This window comes from Myripristis murdjan, chromosome 10, assembly GCF_902150065.1.
Source record: "Myripristis murdjan chromosome 10, fMyrMur1.1, whole genome shotgun sequence".
Lineage (NCBI taxonomy): Eukaryota > Metazoa > Chordata > Actinopteri > Holocentriformes > Holocentridae > Myripristis > Myripristis murdjan.
The window spans coordinates 2,446,948-2,470,405 of record NC_043989.1 but is presented as its reverse complement, the minus strand read 5'-3'; the positions used below and the strand labels follow the sequence as shown (position 1 = coordinate 2,470,405).

At 41.4% G+C, this 23,458-nt stretch overlaps 1 protein-coding gene across 1 annotated transcript in view; it reads right to left on the bottom strand.

Annotated features, from left to right (window-relative positions):
* Positions 1 to 5,842: 5,842 nt before the first annotated feature.
* The window catches only part of b4galt1l (DP-Gal:betaGlcNAc beta 1,4- galactosyltransferase, polypeptide 1, like), a 41,233-nt gene continuing 23,617 nt past the window's right edge, over positions 5,843 to 23,458 (bottom strand). Inside the window, exons 4-6 of the mRNA XM_030061375.1 lie at positions 19,442 to 19,564; positions 12,339 to 12,443; positions 5,843 to 8,054 (exon numbers count right to left, since the gene is read on the bottom strand). Of these exons, the coding sequence (XP_029917235.1) occupies positions 7,925 to 8,054; positions 12,339 to 12,443; positions 19,442 to 19,564 (358 nt within the window). The 3' untranslated portion in view covers positions 5,843 to 7,924. The remainder of the gene's footprint in view (positions 8,055 to 12,338; positions 12,444 to 19,441; positions 19,565 to 23,458) is intronic.

Here is a 23,458-nt window from a genome sequence, read left to right as displayed (position 1 = left end):
TCATTGTGTTAAATTGCATTCACCTGACGTGGCCTCTGGACTTTGACGCTGCAGTCGTTCCCCTGCCGGCTTCATTCTGTCTTGTGGAAATTTGTGGTGCTGTGGAGGCAGGACGGCCTCGCCAGCTCAGCGCCTGGCTTCTCCTGCCTGAACAACAACGAGTCCAGCTGGATAAACACAGAGTCTGTGAGAGAGAGACTGATAACAGCTATAACTGTCAGACCCGTCCAGGTTCCAGTCCGTCCTCTCAGCCGAGGATCCAGAAAGAACTCACACACTGATAAAAAGGTCAGCATGTTCGCCTCTCTCTCTGTTTTTTTCATACCCAGTGTGAGTTCTTGTTGGTGATTGTTTTTATCTGTGATTTCTGAACCCGCACGTCCCAGACAAACTTTCTCTATCGAGCTCTTTTCCTGAGGTTACGAATGTCCCTCACTTGGTCTGCCGGACTCAAATATCTTTGGACAGTTCAGCCCAAACGTTTCATGCTTTCAATCAGAGGTTTTCCATTTCCCTATTTCATGCTCCGGACCTCCAGATTGACCCCCGTCTCAGGTGATTTTTGATCTTTCAAACACATGGGGGAAAGGGGATTAGCCTACCGGAATGACCAGAACAACAACAAGAACTTCCGAAGAGATCAATTAATAAATCCATAGCCTAAAAAAAAAAGCTCAGGACCCCCGGGTGACCCTCAAGGACGACTATTTTGAAAACTGAAAATTGCTGTAAATAATATGAAACACCAAAAGACATTTCGTCATTTGCAGCTTTTAAAACATCGAGCAAAGTTATAAGGGCAGCTAACGTGCTTCAGAAATCTGAAATATTTGGGTTTGCAGTGAGTTTCATGGAGACGCGTGGCAGCGTTTTGTGCACTATCTTCATGCAGGGCGTCTGCACATCTGCTGCTGAACCCCTCACCCGGCCTGCGTATCCCAGAAATCCCTGCTGATGTTTTCCCTGGAGGCCTGGCTGGTGAAGTCGCATTGCACCATGGGTCGCGAGGCTCCGGCGCCAAAACAAACGGGTTCTGCGTGGACTGAAGTCAACAAGGCGGCTGAGCTGAAATCTTCAACAACAAACAGCAGCCGGCGGTGTCCCGGGTCAGCAGCACCGTCACACAACACATGCAGGGGGGGGCAAGGCATAAATCTGGTGTGTTTCAACTCAGACCCTGTTCTTCCAGCTCCGGGGGTCCAAATGACTGATTTTTGAATTTCATCCATGAGCCAGGTTGTTATCCTAAAGGTCGTTTGCGCACCACATCCGTATTTTTTGTCTGAAATTGTCGCACATTTTAAAAAATAAATCTGACCTCATGTCGTGTCGGTCACATTTACACACCAGCCCCAACACTTCCGTCCGTCATTAAAAGGTTTCAGAACAGGTTCGATTTTCTGTCTGTGGATCTGGCCTGTTGATCTTTTTTATCTCAGATTGCGAATTTCACAACAAATAGAACAATAAAATGTATCGGATCGGATTTGTGAGGTTACTGTATGTATGATTTCAATCGGATGACGGATTAAGACAACGCATCTGATAAAAATACAGACTTGACATTGACATTGTGGAAGGAATGCCTGCAGAGACGTTTTTCTTCATGTCACCTCCACTCTGTGCAGCAGGTCTCTCCGCTCAGCATTTCTCTTTAGGTAAAAATGTTTTGGTGCAGGATCTCTTCTCCTCTGGCGTTCTGAATGGACAGTTTGCTTTCATGAAGCTTCCTCATGCCTTGTTCTTTTCCCTCCCGGCCCGTTCTCTGCCTCTGATTGGCTCTGACCCTGACAGTCTGACCCTAACCTGAAAGGAAAACTCCAACGTTTTGGGCAAAATCCCTTTTTCCCCGAGTTCCCCAGACTGAGACAAGACTCCATTTTCACCTCTCTGTAGGTCCTGTGGTTCAGCTCCTATTTCGTGTTAGCTTAGCATAAAGACTCAAAGTCTATGGGAGTCGTTAGCCTGGCTCTGTCAAAGCGAAAAAATAACCTTACAGCAGCTTAGAAGGTGCCTTATTTACACAGCGGATCATGTGGACTTGAAATGCACGTCTTATCATCACATCTTACTTCGAATGCACATGACACACTCTGTAAATAAGACCGCTTAAAGTTAAACAAATGAATGCGTGAATGAATGAATGAACAAATGAGTACAAGAGTCTGGGAAGGAGACGGGAAATCTTAAACCAACAATTTTATTACCTACACACAAACATTTCTGAGGATTTTTCTCTCATTACATCATCGCTTTGGCAAAGATTGAAAAAAAAAATTAAAGGCAGAGAGCAACATGCATACAAACACATGCATACTGTGCACACATAATCACACAATGGGTTGTGATACAAAATTAACATTTAAAAAAACAGGAATAAAGTAAAAAAAAAAAAAAAAAAGAGTAGAAGAACAAGAAAAAAGAGTTGAGGATCATCTGCAAACCTCTGAATATTTGCTGGCCTTCTTAGCAAAAGGCCGTTGTCTCCAAAACACAGAGAACTCACCGGAACAACACATCAGACGTTTACTCATGTTTTCCAAGAGGTGACCTCATCCACACTCTGATTAAAGGCTCGTTAAAGTCGCTTGACTGTTTTTGAGCTCAGCGTTCAAACACCAAACACGGACGTCGACTGCAAACGGCATCATGGGAACCCACACGCTGTGTTTGGTTTCTCTGTTGTCCTGCCGTGAGCGGTCCCGCAGTGGGTCAGGGTGTTAGCTGCAGTAATGCATTAGCCTAGCCTGCTCCATCCACCTGCACAGGTAAAACACCACCGCTCACTGTGTGTTTGAGCCAAAGGGAATAAAACAGCCCTTTTTCCTCTGGTCATGTAAAACTAATTTCTACTGCAGACAGCTCAAGTTTTATGAGAGAGACTTTGAAATCTTTCCAGTGGTAAAATATCCCTTTAATTTAAATTTTTAAGTTTTTTTAATTTTTAATTTTTAAGTTCTACACCGGACTGAAACACCAGAGGTCAGAAGCGGTGTTGTTTCCGTTCTTTGAAACATCACTGGGACACACTGGTGGGATTCAGAGCCATGTTTTGGGATATTTCTCACCATGAATTTAGTGACATCTTGCGATTTGTAGAATTTGGGGATTTACCAACTTCCTCATTTCCAGCCGACAGGAGTTTGTAGTCTTGGTCACTGTTGCCAACGTGAGGGAAAGTCTTTCATGACTCAAACGAACTCTTTGGTGAGTAACTTCAGTTAATAAATTACAGTGAGGCGGGTGTTAGGGCTCAGCGATCAGAGCCTGACCCGAGGCCAGACGCCTACAGTTTTAACTTTCTGATGATGTGAACAGAGAAAAGCATCTTTGTGAAGCTGCAATCACACAATGTCTGGTATCTGCTGGCAATAATAATATATTTTTATAATCTGTTTTTCGCTTATCAGCTATCTGATGGACTTCTTGTTTCAGTGCTAGTAGACTTCATGTAAAATTCAATATTTTTCCCAAAGATTTCTGTGCTAAATTCACCAAAACTTTCCCAAATGATCGTTACAGATTATTATACAGATTAAAGATGCACAAGGTCTGATACAAGGAAAAGGTTTTCCTTCCTTCCTCGGGTAATGATTTAATATACGAAGGAGCAAGAGCTCCTGCTTTGGCTGAGGCGATTTGTGTTTGCAGTCAGTGATTTGCGTGCACGGCGCCCTCTCGGACGAGTCTGTTTGCACAACAACCTGCACAGATTTGTTAGTGAAAAAGTTTCTTGGCATAAAAAGAAGAAACAGCGAACACACAAAATCCCATGCAGCCTGACTGAGCTGGACTTGAGTTTCTCTGTTTGTTCCACTTCAGTCGATGTTAACATCACAGTCTGAAACTTTCCAGGACAACGAACACAGCCGAGGCTTCAGTCTGCAGCCTGAACCTCCACTGCTCCTCGCTCTCCCTATGCAAAGTGGGTGAGGGAGGCAAGAAACAGAAAAGGTCACACGCAGGGCTGGGCGATACAAACAAAACCAAATATCATGATATTGTTGACAGAAAACCTCAATATTCTTATTGTAAGAATAATCAGGGCTATCAGTGCTTTGATAAAATAATGAGAGCATTAAGATTACTGATAAAGTTATCAGTAATGTGGATATGATGACGAGCAGGCACAGGCTGGCACTGCAGAAGGCTAACAAGATGAGAAAATGTCATCTCATTATTGTGTTGCAGCCTTTAAAACCAGGAAGAGATAACACTTATGCCATTTCCCCGATTTCATGATATCCAGAATCCCAGACCACGTCCAGCTTTGTGTCCTGATGTCAAAGTCATATCAACATATTGCCCAGCCCAGATCTTTTCTCTGGCCACGGCATCTTGCAAGGCTTTTCTGTCTAAATCTACTGATGCAGCAGCTTTTGGCAGATCTTTTCATGAGAACAGACTGTCCCATCCAGGATGGCAGGTGACCACCAAGCAGCACAGCCAGCGCAGAGCTGATGAACTTTGGCTCCAGCTGCTGGATTCGTCCGCTGACTCGGCCTCCGCGGCATGAATTCAACCAGATGTTCACTCTGTTTAAAACCAAAGTGTCCTGGGAAATATTTAAGTGGCGGTGACATACTGTGGTCCCATTTTCTTCCTGCCTTTTTGACCCTTTGAAACCTGAGCAGATTCATTTGTTTTCTTTGAAAAAATGGGAAAAGCCAATGAGCAACTTTACTTTAAAAAATGATGCCAAAAATGCAAAACAACACAAATAAAATAAAAAAATTAAATAAGTACATTAAAAAGGAAAAAAATGACCTGAAAATTAGCAAAAAAAAAAAAAAAAATGTTACATATGCAATTATGACAGAAATATTTTTGCCAATTTTTACTCATTGCCTTGACCCCCTGGCTCCCAGCTGGAGGGGGGACACCAACACCGTTACGACTCCCCAGAAGGGAAGTAACACGGCTGTGACGCTGGAATGGACCAAGGATCAATACTTAAATGATAGTGTGCCATTAAATTCTGCAGCACCAAACTTTAAAACTGGAACAGAATTAAGGACAATTCTGTCTAAACTTCAGTTAATTTTATTTACTCCAAACCGAGATTAAATTTAATCCTGTTGCGTCAAAACTTCAGAGTCCAATTTTAACTACGACGTGTTGTTACAATTAAAATTCAATTTGAAGAGGTTTAGCTTTTGGTCCTTTGAAACATTGAGCAAAATCACTTGATTTCTTCCAAAACATGGGGAAACAGGCATTTAGCAAATTAACAAGAACTTACCCCAAATCAGTGAGAGCCTTGTAAAGTTATTAAAAAACACTTGATGAAAATCAGATCAGATCAAAATTAGTTTAGAAAAAAAAAAATCAGAAAATTGTTTATAAAATTACTAGAAACTTGGTAAAACAACTTAAGAACGTGATGCTGCACTGATTTTTTAAATGCTTGTTAACATTTCACAAGCATTTAACTCTAATTATTTAATTTTGGTTTGAACCACTAAACTTGGAAGTACTAAACCAGGATTAGTTTTTAACTGCGCTCCGACACGTTCAGGACAACCAGAAAACACCAGCAGGAGAGAATCTGCTGAAAAAGCTGCACTCAAACATCATCTAATGCCGTTTCACGTCTGTTTGGAGGAGAATCTTTTCCCACTTACACGTGTTGTTAGGGTTTTACTATTAAAGGAGCAGTTCAGCCAAAATACAAATATTTATTTTCCCACTTGAACCTCGTGCGGTCTGTCTATCCAGATTTTGTTTCCCTGTGATTTGGTGAGGTTTCCAGTTTGTCTGCCTTTAGCCCCAGTACAGTGGAGCTGGAGGGGCTTTGTCTTGTGGAGCTCAAATCATCATTTTTTTCCTTTTTATTTTTTATTTTTTTTAATTTATCCTGTATTTAACCAGGATGGCTGCACTGAGATACAACATACAACAAAATGGAGCAAAAATGACATCTTTTTCTGTTTCTTTGGTGTCTTAGAGAGACAGAGAGGAAGGCACTTGTGAAAAGTGTCGGGTTACGTCAGGGAGCAGGAACGTTACATTCAAACAGCACAAAGTCATGAAAAATAAAAGTTTGTCTCCACACAGAAATCTCAGAAATTCACCAGCGAGCAGCGAGTCACACACAGACGTTAATATATATATCTTTAGTTCACTTGAATAAAATCATTTGTAATCAACAGATATTCCTCCAAACACATATTCAGAAACTGCCTCAACTCTTGGCAACGTTCACAAAAATAATTTTAAGGCAAATAAAAATAAAAAAGGCAAGACTTGATTTATTCTCTTATTCACACATGAATGATGCACAAAACCCACTGAGAACACACACAACGACCTCCAGCCAATCATGATAGAAAACAGCATAATGATATTTCATTTTGACCTCACACAGGCTGCATTAACACCCAGGCAGACACACACACACACACACACACACACACACACACACACACACACACACACGCACACACACTCGGGCTGGGGTTACTTTCAACTCAAAGTGTAAACAGATGCTTTTTTTATTGCCGTGTACAGAAAATTCATTTTGTATAAAAGATTGGGACTTGTTGCATGTTCTGCATTTGGGAAATATCTGCATTGTTAAGAAAAACTTAAAGTGAACTGGATCTAGCAAACAACACACACACACACACACACACACACACACACACAGTCAGGTAATTACATTCAGGTGCCTTTAGATTTCATCAGTTAAAGCCAGCGGTGAACAGACCTGGAGACAGTTTCTGTCCTGAGCAGAGCTGGATTGAAATCTTTGAATCAGCACATCTCAGAATTGATTTTCCTGAATTTCCATGATCCTGACTCGACTCGCCAGGCACTCGAGCACCTCAAGATGAGGTAAATCAGTTGTGCTTTAAGTTTTTTAATTTATTAAATTTGAAATCTAAGTCCTCTGATAGCAGAGGAGGGGAAGGTTTGACTGATTGCCACAGCTAGCAAGATAGGAACTAACAGTAAGGACACTTTGGGAAAACACAATCCAACACATCCACATTTATCAGTAACATACACATTACTGCTTTTCTTTTTGGGATGTCAGATTTCACTTAGATTTTAGGTTGATTCTGATTGATCAGGATCAATTCAGAAAGGCCACTTTTGGTTAAGTGAAGGACTTTGGGATCAGCTGTCTGGCTGTTTTGGACTCACTGGGATCCTGAAAGAAGGAGGCGGACAGCCAGACCGGCCTAGCAGCATCTACACCACTTCTGGCACGCCGAGGATAAAACAGGCCAGGAATGATTTGCGACGGCTGTTTGACACTGATCTGCTGACAGGACCTCACACAAACACACACAAACACACATACAGACACCTTCCCCAAATCTATGCACTACACACTAAACCCCCTCCCATAATTCTCAAACAATTTGATTGCAAAAATTAATGCGACCAACACCGCAGAGCAGACGCTGCTCCTTTGATTGTCCCTGTATGCGACCCCACATTAACTTGATACTTTCACAACTTTTCAGCATCTGCTCAAAATGACAAAATGGCTCATGCAGGATTTCTCTCAGCAGCAGCCTTCTGCTGGAAGACGACAGGCGAGCAGAGGCCTCCGCCCCCGCTGACTGTCCGACCCACGACGGCCCGACGGCCCCGTGAAGAAAAAACAACCCCCCGCTAAGTTCGTCCTTGGTTGTGCAAAGGTTGAGAAAACAAAATTTAAAAATTTAAAACAAATACACGCACACACACATATATATATATGTAAAACAAAAAACACCAAGAATATCTTGGCTGATTTTGTCAGTCCAGTTTGTCTGGTCCAACGAGACCAAAACTTTTACAATTCAAGTGTCAAGGCACATTTTGGTTTTTTACTGCATCCACAGTATTGAATTGCTTTTCAAGTCTGCATGTTTTTTGTTTTTTTTACTTTTTCTTTCTTTGGATTTTTTTTGTCAAGTCTTTAGGCTGGTCATGGCTTCCCCACGTCCACTGTGATTTTGGTGTAAAGCGGCTGTTTGTCTACTTCCATGACCGTGTATGACAGGGAGTTGATGCCGTCTTTGTGCATGGTCTCTCTGGTGTGTGCGATGCGGTCAAATCTGTGGACAGAAACAAACAACCAGTTTGAATATTCTACATTAACAAGGCACATACACTGATTTACAAGGGTGTACTGCACTGTGTGGTTGATCCAACCTTGCAAAGTCAAGTCATGTGATTCCTTTGCCAAAAAAAAAAAGAAAAAGAAAAACTATTTTTCAGAGGTTTTTTTCTCATACATTTGTGAGTTTTTCTCATAAACACACGACTCGGAAATTCCTCTCTCCCAGCAAATTTTTTCCCTACAATGGCCTTAATATGCCGTTGTACTGATTGGATGTTCAAATATGATGAGAAATATTACATTCCTTTATTTCCATGTTTACTCCTGACAGCCAGCTGAAGCCACATTAAGCTGGCAGGCACGCACTGTGCAATTTGATTCTGTTTTTGACCCGATTTCAGAGCCGTTTGACTCATTTTAGTGTTTAGTTCAGCTTCGTCAGCTGTTGTTTGCCATGCAGTGCACAGAGGGGAGCGAGGACCGATCACGGCCTGATCAACTGCTCCCGAGCACCGATCGGACAGTCACAGGGACCGTCAGAGGAATTTCTGACGTGTCTCTCGTACAGTTGAAGCAGAGTCACAAGTCAGTTTCCCAAATTCATTCATTCATTCATTCAAAGCTCCTTGCAGCTCAGAGGCTGCAGCTCCACCACATTTTTGATTTGAAGCTCAGAGACAAAGTGATCCATGTAAACCAACAAGACCCGGGAGGGAAATGTGTCCCTCAGTTTAGTGATCCACCGATGTAACATGTTACTCAACAGGCTTACAACAGGCTGACAGCTATTCACATAAGAATTATACACACACACACACACACACACACACCAATCTTAATGCTGTTGAAATGTTTTAATGGATTAATGTTGTAATGTACTGCATACTGAACAAATTGTACTTTGGCAAAATTGTTCTTGGAACTCTTCTGCCAAAAATCCTTTGAACTGAACTGAACTGATAAAGAGCACGTAGCCTTGAGAACGATACTCAGAGCTGAGTATTCCTATCAGATCTCTATTAATGAACTTTTATTGGCACGTGCCGGGCTTCAGCAGAGCTTTCTGCCGGGCGGACCGTCTGATCTGATCGCTATCATCAGGTTGGATATTTATAGATTTGCTGTAACTGTACAAACCCGCCAACTGTGACCTGTGAACTACCGACTGATATCGACTACAGCAGAAACACGTCCACATGGTCCAGACAGGCTGATCGGCAGAGGTTTGTGTGATAAACAGTGACTGGCTGACTGGACCAAATGCAGAAGGATGTTAAGATCCGCTTTTAACTGCAGGGAGGAAAAACAGCAACAAGTGAGGAAGTGAAAGTTAGTCTGCAGTCCAGTCTAGAGAAAACATGTTTTGTGGACTCGCTTTGTCCATTTGTACTATAGCAGAGTTATTATTAAGATTATTAGCCTCCTGTCAGGCCAGCTTCATGTGACACCATCAAGGATCTAACAAAACGTAGCCTGTGGCAGAAAGTTAACATGCAAATGAACGTTTCCTGATAATTCCTCAGACTGCTTCCCTGTCCAGGACCCACAGCAGAACAACGAGGACTATGATTTTTTTCTTTTCATAAAGCATGCGGTTACTTGCGCTTCTCTTTTCTCAACACCTGCCAGCTGAAAGTGGTAAAGCTGAAAACCATACATTTTTATTTTAATTTATTAGACATGGACAATACATGCAGGCACCGTCGCATCTAAATAAAGTGGAACCGATGTAATGGATACACGAGTTCTAGCCGTAGCTAATTTGCAGACCTTGTCCCTGGTTAGGCTTTTGAGAAATAAAACACACAGGACAACACACTCACACATGCACAGACACCAACAATATCACAGACACGGACAGACAACCACTTCAAACAGTAACTGAAACAACAATGACAAAACAACAGTTAGGAGCAATGGCTGACAACGATAGTGAATGGAATGACAATAAGTATATAAACTCGTGATCACTGATTTGCCTTGTTAAGCCACAGTTTTGCCTGAGTAAGTAAAGAACTACAGAAATAGATAGATAGATAGATAGATAGATATACTTTATTGATCCCAACCAGGGAAATTCTGGTGTTCCAGCAGCAAATAACAAGGAACACATGGAGATCTTGGCATGGAATCATTAAATCATTAAAAATATTGCCCAGGGAAAGCAAATTTGATCTCATATCTGATATGAGACTGATATAGCTGTAACCACAGGCTCAGGCTCAGATTTATGGTCTGCCTTTGATTTTTGCTGTTATCTGATAAGCTGACATTCTTACACCAAACAAGACTCTATCAAGAGGTGATTTAAGGTGGGAACAGGCGCCTGGAACTTCTGTCTGTTGTGTTTTTGTTTGTGTTTTGTTTTTTAAGAGGAAACCATCAAGTGGAGTTCTGTTCTGTTCCATGCATCCTGAGGCACAACATATCCATCCATCTTATTTTAGCTGTCGTTTGTTGGGGGTTGGGAGGGGATCAAAGCTTTACCACGCCCTCTTTGTCACTCCTCCTTCTGTCCTCTGGTACATTTTAATAACCCCCCACCCCCACTCCCTTCTCTGTAAACTCTTCTATTTGATGTCAAGGTGCAGCAGGAGATTTATAAGTCGCTGATTATCAGTGGTTGCCGTCGGTATGATGACTGTGGCTGTCAAAATGGGGGAGGTTTCTAAGAAGCAGTCACACCTTGATTATATACAGCTATAGTCTAAAAACCTACATCTATAATCCTGTGAGATATGTCCACAGTTTGCTTTGGTGTGCCGTGGTAATAAACATCACGCCATGTAATGGAAATGAATCCCTAAATGAAGTAAATGAATGGATTGTCAATATGAGCTGAGCCCACATCCAGGCAGCAAGCAAACAATCATCATGAGAAATTTACACAACCATTTACACAAGTGGCACTTAGTCCAATGAGTTAAAGCCAGCAGGGTCAGTGACGTCTGGTCGGAGCCTTTATGGACACATTTCCCTACGCCTCTCTCTCTCTCACACACACACACACACACACACACACACACACACACACACAGCCCTATACAGATGACTGACAGGAGACTTACAAGCCGACTTACAACTGTCCGAGTGTCCGTCTCAAGCCTGCTGACCCCTGGCAGCGTGACAAAGTCCGTCATTTGCTTGACTGGCAGTCTTTACAGTTCGGATCTGGCTCTGCTTCACTTCAGCCACCGTATTCTCTACTCATCAGCCATCCACTCATTGTACTGGCCATTCGGTTCAGTTCAATTTCCGGCTCACATTACAAACTGCAAAACTGAAGAGAGGGCTTGCTTGGTCCAAAGTCGGGGAACCCCCAGTTAAAGTATGGACTGTGAAGAGACCTTTGTTACAGTGACACAGACTGGACAGACTGAGATAGTGACTCTGGGGTTGGGCTAAAAGGCTTTGCTTGTTGACTGTCTGTAAAATACACTGTGTGGGGAACACTGAATTTTGTGGTGTTGTGTGATTATTGCCTGCCAGCGTATTTTGTGGTTTTGAGCCTGTGTGTGTGTGTTACTGGTTCAAGAGGTTGGTGTATGTATCCTTTGTAAGGTTCTGCTGGTTCTAAAAGTAGAAATTATATTTTGTCAGACTGAGACTTTGACTGGCAACCCGGCTTACCAGCCAGCGACCACTACATACTGGAGTCACACACCACCACAAACAACATGCTACACCTTGTTCATACTTCATAAGGTGAGTTTGCAAAAAAGTCCATGAGGCACTGCGAAAACCACGTTTGGAAGGTAATTCACAAAAGGAAATTACAAAAAACAAAGAAGAAGCATGAAGCATGGAAAAAAGATGAAAAAGCTTGCAAGTTTGAAAAGAGACAAATGGATGAGGGAAGAGAGAGCAAAGTGCAGCAATGGAAGAAGGAATGAAAGAACAACATGGGGTCAAGCTGCTCTGGCATTGTCTTTCTCTCTGTTGTGTTTATTTCCACACACACTCTGTTGTCCGTTCTCTTCATCTGTTCTTCATCTGTACTGAAACTAATTTAGCACACTGGCTGGAGGTGGAACTAATCAGCTAATCAACGTCAAGGAAACAGTATCAGCTATACCACAAAGGTAAAACTTTCCAAGTCAATCATACCTGCTCTGTGCAAAATTGAAGTCTACAGTTTTTCCATTTGTGTTTTTTGTTTTTTTGGGGGTTTTTTTGGCTGAAGCTGGCAGTGTGTGCAACTGTTTCATAACAACAGGACCGGGCCAAAGTTTTTAAAATGGAAGTGATCTGAGCCTGGGGAGAGAACAAACTGGTTTACCTCTGTGGGTTTGGCTCGTTCTGTTTGTCTCTGTCGTGACGGATCATTCTGCATTTCCCCACGACGCCACTGGGCCGAGAGATCGTCATACCTTTGGAGGTCAACCTGCAAACAAACAACAACAATAATACATGCCATGTTTTTATTGGATTTTAGCTCACAGCCATTCAGAATGACCTACAGGTCAAAAGCAGAAGTATAAAACTTTTTGTTTAATATCCAGAGGGGACGGTGTATTTCACCTATCATATCTGTAAAAATGATTTTAATTAACATCATGGTTGTTTGAAACTATGAGCAAATAAAAGACGAACTAACAATCCTTGCTGGAATTCACCTTGTGAGAGGGATACAAAACATAAATTGTTGAGAAAGTACCTGTACATGATCTGGAAAAAAAAAAAAAAGAAAAAAAAAAAACTAAACAAAACAAACAAACAAAAAAAACCCATGTGTTTCCAGAAATCATTAACCTGTCCAGGAAGTGAGAGGAGATTCAGCTCCACTACTTGCCTCCTTTATGCATAAACTCAATGAAATACCCAGAATCAAGTGGATAAATACATCAACTAATATAAAAAAAACATATTAAAAATATTCAATATTGATGATGAGAGAATTAATTCAAGTGACATTTAAACTCAATTTTGGATGTAGACCAACAAATGTAGATTTTCATTTCCATTTCCATTCATCAACCCATTTTTGGCTGAAGGCGTTACACAGACTGTAGCCTAAAAATACATTTCTATAATATAAATGCTGAATTTTATTGAGCCTTTAGCTGATACTGGTCAAGTTTAGCCCAAATTTTCTCAGCATCAGGCCTGATTCCAGCTACTATCCAGGTAACCAGGCATCATTTGGAGTCCTATTCTATTCGATAAATGTATTTGGAGACTACAGGAAATGGCTGGACAAATTTTGCAATCCACCCGCTGCTGTAACCAGGCAGCCAAAACCCGTCCCCACGCCTCGTTATGACAAACCAAGTAAATGCTGTTCCTCCAGAATGTTGTGTTTTGGAGGGTAAAAGAAGAAGCGAAAAAGCTACTTGGCTGGTTTCCTGCTGAAGCTTCAGATGAAAAAAAAAAAAAAAAACACACACCTTATTCCTGTTATTCTGCTCTGGTGTTATCTGGTACTCTCAAACTTGTCATACCTTGTTTTTATGATAGTTGCTGCTCTCAAGATAAACTGGACTTCTATCTTGTGAGGACAAAGGGGAACTATTTTATCCAACACGTAAAACTGTCTTTAGTCCCCAGCCTCACGCAAGAGAGAGACATAAACAGTCAGATTGTCTGAGCTGCAGTTTTCCCGGTGATCTGTCTGCCGGCCTTGAGCTTCCCTGACGTCCTGTTTTTAACCTCGTGACAAAGAGATTTTTACACTGTGAGCAAAAAGCTCAAACAGCATTTAACTGTTCCCAGCGGAGGGAGTGGGGCGGAGTTATCTTGAGTGTGTGTGCGTGCGTATGTGAGTGATAAAGACAGAGAATATGTGTTTGAGAGTCAGTGTGTGTGCTATTTGTGAAACAGAGCTGAACTGATAACAGCTTCCTGACACACAGCTTGGACGAGGAGACACTGAGGTCACTGCTGCCATGACGGCTGCATGGAGAGGACAGAGATGAAGACAAACGACTGATATCAGGCCTGAACACAAGACGGGACTTCCAAAATCAGCTCCCAGGTGGAGATCCCACATATAAAAATGATCTTCTCTGATTCACAGGTTTCTGTTTGGTGAAGCCGCGCACCAGATGAGCTCCTCTTCTTCGCACAACACACACAGTCCAGTCACAAAAAACAGAACCGGATCACAGCATCAAACCACAACACCAGCAACAAGTTGGAATAGGATCAAAATCAGGTTTTACTCCCCTATATATATATATATATATATATATATATATATATACATATATATATATATATATATACATATATATATATACATATATATATATACACACACACATATATATATATATATATATATATATATATATATATATATATATATATATATACACATATATACATATATATATATATATATATATATATATATATAAAAACAACTATATACTGTATACAAAAAAAAAAAATGGTAACACGGTCCAAATGTAAAAGCTCCAATAAAAGACAACTTAATATGCAGTTCAGCATTTTCATTATCCGCCCACTAAACAGCCTTTCCGCAGTCTGATCAGCTTTCTTCAGTACAGGACAAGAGAGCTCATCGTCATCATCATCATCGTCGTCAATCGTCGCGTGCGGTCCAGATCCATGAACCCCGAGCCGGCCATCTGTCTGACAGCAGCAACTGTGTTCTCCAGAGAGGCTGGACATTTATATGAGCTGTTAAATCAGTATTGTGGTAATGCTGTTTTTAAACTCATGTTGGTTTTTATTGTTTCAGGGAATAAAAACTTTAACCCTGTACTCCTTCCTTGATGGCGTTGTTGTGGAAGGTCTTGTGGACAGTCATGCCAAGATGTTAAATATCAAACATGTTTGTTGTAAATGGGAGCGGCTCAGCCAGACTCTGTAATCTCCTAACTTTACATTATTACATGAATTACAGGTAGTTTGTCACACATTTTATCACATGGTATGTTGTATATTTTGTTAGTCTACCCAGGTGTGATGTAGCTGGCTGTAAACTCTACTACACATATTCAATTCTATTCAGTATTGCAGTGTTTCGTGATACAAATCATATTGTGACCCATGTATTGTGATATGTGCTGTACTGTCAGATCCTTGGTAATACCCAGTCCTCGTCAGAACACTACAGTCCAAGATAAATTACAATGCCATTGTTTTTAACTATCAGTGTTGTGCTGTGAACATCCTCTCCTGGCTGGCTGGACCTACATAGCTGGACACTGTCGATCCCATCCACCTTCATCAGGCCCCGACGGCGTTACCCAGAGTGCACCAGACACCACGACTGATGATGATAACATACTGATATGCAAGCATTCAACAATGCACACAATTTGAAAATATTTGCCATGCTTATTCCAGCTTTAGGAGAGGATTTCTGTTAGACAACTTCACAAAATGCTATGTATTATCTTCTGAATTTTTTTCTTCAGTATGTCACATGCATGACTTAATTCATAATTATAAACTTAACACTCAAGTTTTGTTTTACAAAGTCAAAACAGTATCACCAGGAAGGATGCTCTTTTTTCCAGTTTTCTGGCTAGATTCCTAATTGTGTTTTGTAAAATTCCCCCACTGTCCTAATATACTGCTGATTTCTGTCTGAAACCCTTCACTGGGTAAACATAAGCTTAGAACATTCCTTTTGAACAAGACTCTTTACCATGATGTTATTAGTTTCTTTTAGCCTATTGTTTTTCACTTTAAGTTGACCTATTATCTTTTGTTTGATTCTGTGCTTCTTTGTTGCTTTCTTACTTTTATGCTTTTTAAATTCTCCTGTTCTTTATTTTATCCGATGAAGCACTTTGAGTTGCATTGGTTTGGGCAAAAACTGCTATTCAATTAAGTTTGGCCGACTGATTGATATTTGAGTTATCAAGGCAAACTCTATGGCAATAGTGTCACTGTCAGTAGATAAAGTCAGATCAGTGGAGCCTGGCTCAAAGTCCTATTGACGTTCAAGAGCCGAGCAGAAAGCAGAATAACCTGCTTTAAAATGGGTTCGACTATAGTTAAGCTCTGAAGAATGCCACATGTTATGGTTGAGTTTCAGATAAATAATTAGATGTTATTTTGTGCTCTATAGATTAGACATAAAGATGTTGATGGTGACAGCGGACTGGATGTCATGACTCTGATGTGAAAATCCAGAAGACACAAAGAGCAGAGATGAGAAAAGCCAATCATCTGTGCCCTGTGGACGTGAACAGATCAGGTTTCAACAGGGCTTTTCCCACATTTCAGTGTTCCGGCTAATGTTGCAAAGACTATAATTAATGTTGCAGAGCCACAAGCCACGGGTAAGAGGTTAGAGGTTGTTTGTTTGTCTGAAAACCCCTTCTGAGCCCTGAAGTCGAGACGAAGGGCCACAGAGCCTGGAGGATGTAAACAGCTGCAGGGTTTTTGTCAAAGTGTGGAGCCTCATCAATAATTCAAAGCTGGAGACAGCAACACGTAACCTGCAGATCAGCTGTCAACAACGCAGATCAGATCACACAAATCCAGGTCGACTTGCTCAGGGAAATTTTTAACTGAGGATTTCTATGTCTATGCTGTGCATGTCACTCTTAAAATCTTACACATTTTGTCACTGCTACAATAGTAGTATAGTAATAATAGTCTAGTAAGTCAAATTACAAAGAAATTTAACTACTAACCACAGACCCAACACATTCAGAAGCACTGATTTTATAATAATTTTTTAAAAAATGCTGATGGTGAAAGTTATTGACTTCTTGGTGCGTCCTGACATTTGGTACAGGATACTTTCTATTCAAGATGTGCACGTAATGGGGAAATAATCCCAATAATGTAAGCTATACAAACTAAAGCTGATGTTTGTGCTGTGGAAGTGTATCCGGCTTTCGTCAGGCTTGCAGAGAGCCATCAGACTGGCAGAGAGTGGGGTTTGGAGACGAGAGCAGGCTGTGAGTCAGACAGCTGCAGTTCAACATGAACACATAAACAGACAGAAGAAAGATGCTGCCAGAGAGGGAGAGAGGGAGGGAGGGAGAGAGAGAGAGAGAGAGAGAGAGAGAGAGAGAGAGACAGAGACAGAGACAGAGACGAGTCCATGACTTGTTTTAGTCATTTACTCAGTAAAAATCCTCAACATCGTCTGATTCCAGCATCAGTAAGATGCTAAGAATGACTAAGGAAGACATTTGAGGACAATCAGACTTTGTTATTTTTCACACTTTATACACTAAAGCAATCATTAGTTGCAGCCCTAGTTCCCTGTGCTGTCTGGGTACTGTGACCTCTGACCCTTGTTTGGGATCTAGGTGTGGAAGCTGTTCCCCTGCTGACCTCATTAGAAGCTGCTCTGCATGACTGTCAGCTACATGCGTGAAATTTTTTGTAATGAGAGTAAAATGTATTGTAGTGAAGAGAGAAGCATCAGTTTCCTCTCTGACATGTTGTGGCAGCCGCCTACAACATTATCATTCTCAGGAGTTGGTTTTCCACTCAAATTACCAGCTTAAGCTGTTCCACGGTAACTTTTCAAGGAACTCAAGGTTCCTTCAGCCCCTTGCTGTGTTTCCACTGCAGCCTAAAGACTCATGAAGATTAGTCTACTTACGGATATATTTGTCTTTATTTAAACTCGATTTAACCTATTTTAACCCACTTGTACACATTTTTACAGGGTTTTTCTCTGATGAGCAGCCCTGCTTTCTCCTGCCTACCAGTGAAAAACAGAGTGCTCTGACTGTGTCTGTGTGTGTGTGTGTGTGTATGTCTGACAGAGATGCAGAGGAGGAAAATGAAACTAAGAGCGTCTGTCTCCACAGTAAATCATTTGTCGAGTATTTAGTGGTTATTTATTTGTGCTTTAGAACATAACCGCTAAGAAACAATCTCAAATAATTTTTATTTTTCTCATTCTCTGGCTTTCTCATGCACAGCACCGCCTTGCTGTCTCTCTCCCTCTCTCTCGCTAACTTGCCCGTGCTCTTACAGCATCTCTCTCTTTTCCTTTTGATTTTTTTTTTTAATAAGTTGGGAAGACAGCAGCAATGCCTCACTTAACTTGTATTGTTATTGTCCCAAACTGGTCCTTAATTAATACTAAAATACTTTGTTGTTTTAACAATGACCCAGTACACAAGCTGAAGCAGGTAGGCTGTGTGTGTTTGACCAATCAGAAATGCTGTGCTGCAACCTCCACCCCCAAAAGTTCCTGGGCAATTTGAAAGTCCCTAACCCTGAGTAGGGACTTTTTCAGGAGTAAAAAAAATGTCCCTGGAAGTACATTTTGGCCCTGGTCCCTGTGGTCAGAGTGCAGGCAGATCCTCTAAAGGATCCCGGTCCCTGAGGAAAGCTTCTGCAGTTGAAACCCGGCCACGGCGAGACTCCACTGAACCTGATGAACCTGTGTGTTCTGTGCCAGCAGGCTCCAGCAGTTTAGTGTTTTAAGGAATAACCTGCCACTCCAATTCACATACAAGTTAACTAACACTGTGATTTGTCCCCTGCCTGCAGGGCTGTAGGAGCCTGACACAGAAATCCTCCTGTTATTTCACTGCTGCAACATGAACTGAGAAACACAGACGCAGCTTTTTGTTTCCTCTCCATTTGAGTGTTTCAAAAGGTGACTTGCCCCCTTCGGCTACAAGGTGTGAGTTCAGATTTACATTATTATTCTGATTAAACTGGAGCTATTCAATTATTCCATTTAAGAGCCAGCACATTTAAATACCATTGCTTGGTTACAATCACTTTGCTTGGTTACAATCACTAGCACATCCTCATACTTAAAGTAGCTGGTATATGTTGGTATGTACGTGCCAAATCCTGATAATGGCTGGGCTTGGCCAACAGGTCTGCCAGGTTCCGTGGAAGCACGTGTAATACAATAGTTACTTTATTGTCCCCACTGGTACATTTGTCTTGGACTTGAAAGTTAGTGAACTTTAACAAAGACAAATAGCACATACACAGTATACAGACAGTATATACTTATTGCACTCACCCTGTCAGATTCTTAATATTAGTGTACATGTGAGGAACATGTGAAAAAAAAAATCATGCTCCTGATATTTTGAGAGACACTGCATTAGCAATGATTCATGATTGTGATGGGATGATGTCCTCATAATGTTTATTTTCCTTAAAAAAAAAAAAAAAAATGATGTGATTGTTGCTGGAGTCATATCAATTGGATGGATCATATCAATTATTCAGCCCTACTTGTAAGGGGTAAAATGTAAACACTCAAACTTTGTTTACCATGTAGACTGCAGCACATCTTAATTCAGAACTATTTTTTATGTGCGAGTTTTTTTTTTTTCATTTATCTATTTATTAATTGTGGAATAGTCCAGGCTGTTTTAAACTGCAAATGCGCAGGTGCTGTTCTCAAGGGCTGTGTGTGTGTCTGTGTGTGTGACTGTGTTGAAGTGTGAGCTGCGGCTCTACCTGTTGTAGATGTCATCGTCCTCGCCGCCCCAGCCCCAGTAGTTGTTGGGGAAGCCATTGATCTTCAGGTACTGCTCTTTACTCATGGAGGAAACGCCACCAAAGTACTGGTTATACGGCAACCTGGACACACACACACACACACACACACACACACACACACACACACACACACACACACACAAACAGCCACAGCGGGAGGAGGGATTTCATTAAAGACAGTGGTTTTCCAAGTGGAGTCCTTGAGGGTCTTCCAGGGGGTCCTCAATAAAATGAGTTTAATTTCACTGAAATTTTTTTCACTAGAAATTGTTGCAATGCAGCAAACATATGAGGGACCATTTTCACATTTTCTTCATTCTGGTTTAATTCCAACTCTGTCTGTCAGTGCTCAAATGAGACATCTAAACTATTTAACCCTTTGAAACCTGAGAAAACTCACTTGATTTCATTCAAATGGGAATGGGAAAAGGCAATCAGCATGTCAGAAAAAACTACTGCAACTTTGGTTAAACAACAACAAGACAAGCAAATAAAGTGCCAACAGGGCCCCTAAAAATTTGCAACCCGATGTTCGAAAAGCCCTGGTTTAATATACAAATGAGCTTTAATTTAATGAGCTTTTATTTAAATGTTACTTTGAAAACATTCATGACATGAAAATAGTAATGTAACTAACAATTTTGCACTGAAACCAAATACTGCACTCCTCGATTTAGTGAACTGTACATGTGGTGAAACACGTGTTTTTTTTCCCCCACTGCAGTTCTTAGACATTCGGTTTGTCTTTTTTGCATGATGTAACAGTGTACAGCAAACACACTGGTAATGCACAACATCCAATCCTGCATGTGAATAATAGATTTATAATAACCTTTGGCCTAATAACTGACTTTCCCCTGAGCTGCAAACTCAAGTTTTTCTGCTGCCACGTTGCACAGCCTTTACAGAACACTGGCAAGATGCCCAGTCTGCTTTTTGTGTTGAATTGTTGGTTCATGTTTAAATTAAAAACAGACAACGTCAACTCTGAGGCAGTTCAGTTTTTTCAAGCTAAAACTGAAATACAAATGCTAAAGTGAACTGAGCTGAGAGGAGGAGGGACAGAATGTGAGAAAGAGAGGAACAGGAAGGAGAGAAGAGGAGACAAAGTAAAAGAGGAATAGATAGAAGAGAAGGGGAAAAAAAAATAATGGAACACAGTTCAAGCTGTTTCCAGTCTTTTACTGGGTTTGACCTGGGAGGGAAGCCTGACTGGCCTGCTATCTGGCCTGTTAAATGTGTGTGTGTGTGAAACTGTGTTCCTGGGTTGCCACTTCAGCTGGAAACAGGAAGTGAGGAGCCCAGCATATGTTAGTCAGTTGGAGCAACTCTCTCTCTTCCTCTGTGGTGTCATGTTGTTGGCGCCTCCTCCACACACACACACACACACACACACACACACACACACACACACACACACACACACACACACACACACACACACACACACACACACACACACACACACACACACACACACACACACCACCACAGGAAGTTAACTTCACTATCTGACAGCCACGACGTCCCTGTCACCAAACTGATTATGACAGAATAATGGCTCTCTTTATTCATACTGTATAAGCATAAAAACATGTGATGGTTTAATGTTATGTTTACTTTATCAAGTCTTTCTCTTGCAACTTCATCAATGATGACTGACAAGTAAATATACACTGCTATGTCTGAAATAATTTTATTTCAAAATAAAAAGCACCGTGGTAAAGTTTGCCAGGTTTTTCAAAGTTGTTGCCCCATCTAACAACTCATGGTGATGCCAGCCTTGATGAAGCTCCCATTTCCTGACTTATAGTTTCACTGACGCAAATTTTTGGGTTTCTGCTTGCACCCCACCTGTGAAATGTTTCCCCAGGGAAACAGATCGAAGGTGTAAACCTAGTGGCTGCTGACATATGGAGGAAATATCCTTTCAAGCTATTGTGGATTTCCTTATTAAGTATTATTATTGAGTTCCATCTTCATCATCCTGCAAAATATAAGCATTCCTAAAAGTCACGAACTGTAATAAAATGGAGTTTTAATCGATTCCAGCTGGACCAGGTGGGCTTTAGTTCCCCTTGTAGGGTAACTATTGTCTGGACCCTGAAGACCAGCCAGCTGTCCAGCAAAGAGAAAATATCCTGCTGGAACTGAAAGAGGCACAGCTCCATCTATCAGACTGAAGTGCTTTGCTAGGTCTCACCTCTTCTGATAGAATGTTAGCTTGGTAAAATTATCCTGGGGAAAACGGTGGATTTCTATCCAGCTAACAGTTCCTGTTCCTCACAACCATGTGATAAGCCAAGCAGAGAACAGCTGCAGCTGAAGGCTGTCAATCAAACAGGGACAGGAGGAGTGAAAAAACTGAGCTGTGTTCTGATTGGATCGTTCCACTCACATGTGAAAGTAACCTTTTAATATCCGGCAAAACCACTGGTTTGACTCAGGAGAAATCACATTATACAAATAACTTCAGATTCTCGTCTGACAAGTTGCACTTGTCAAAAGACAGACTGTACAAATTGAGATGGACAACTGGAGACCAACGAAAGGACAGTGGGTGGGTCTTATTAGGCTCTGCTCTATGTGGAAGAGACAGAGGCTGGGAACGATGTTATGATGATTCAGTCATATTCGTCTCCTCATTCTCTGGGATCACAGCTTTTTGATGCAGGTAAAGCTTCTTGCCTTTCTCTACTTGACAGATGAGATTTTATATTTCTAGCAGTGTGCTTCACCAAAAGATTGCAAGTATGACAAAATTTCAGTACATTGAAGATTTTCTTGTTATCCTTGGCAAAATGTCTTCCCAAGCAGGAATCATTCCCAAATTGGTCAAAGAAAGAGAGACAGGCTGCAGCTGAGGCTGAGCAGCAACTGTTTTCTGGTGGAAATTTCCCAAATGAATCCTGCCTGTTAGTCATGGTGAGCATACGCTCACGCACTCTGGTTGTCTCCGCCTCATTTCCTTTAATCTCTTTTTCTCTGACATAATTATCTTCCCTGCCCGCAAATACCAGAAGGCATCAATCTGGACAAGACGCCGGGACCACACTACTCAGACTGCTGAGATTTGGATGCTTCTCAATGCATTACTTGAGGGTTTTTAACCTTAAAATCACCAAGGAAAACTCAATGCCCTTCCTCACATTCATATTACTCAACAGTACAACCAGCTCTCTATTTGGGTTTACTGAGCACTTCAGTTTGGCTTGAGAGTCTTGCTCAAGAGTATCTCAATGTTGCTGGGATAGAGAGAGGGGTATCTGCTAAAAACTGAAAAGTCAGTAGATTCGTACCGGCTATCATCTGTTTCCATCAGAGCCTGCAGATCCAAAGGTCAGACCAGTGACAGTCCCAGAAAACTAGAACCACAGCTATAATTCACATCTGGTATTCAAGGTGAATGCAACTACTGCAGTTTAAATGTTGCAGTTCAGCCTGTTTCAGTTTCACCTCACCAACCAGTTTTAAAACTGCAACAGAGCCCCGAAGAAAGGGATATGGCTCACTCACAGACAAACTCCATCAGCATTTTTTGAAAAAACAAGGACTCCTCAGTGCCGAAAATTCATTGGGTTGGATGTATTTTTTTCTTCTACCAAGAAAGGTAGAAGTCTTTGCTTGAGCAACACATTTGAAATCTCTCTGATCTCAGCGTTTTGGACGGTCATTCTGTAGATCTTTAAAAAAAAAAGGATTTCTGGGTGATAACGTAGGCCTGTGGTGTTTGAACGGGTGAGTTAGTAGAGGTTGAACCTGGCCACAGGCCAGACAAAACTGTCCTGTGTCAAGCATGAAAGGGATGGATTTTCTTGTCATCAGTGCACCAAATATACATGCTAGCTTACTGAATTTATAAAAAGTAACAGACTTCTGTCTTTAGCATGAAGAGCTAACATTAGCTTGGTAACATGAGCTCTACTATAGGCAGCAGCTATCTTGTTGAGGACATAGCTTCTCAGTCATTTGGAC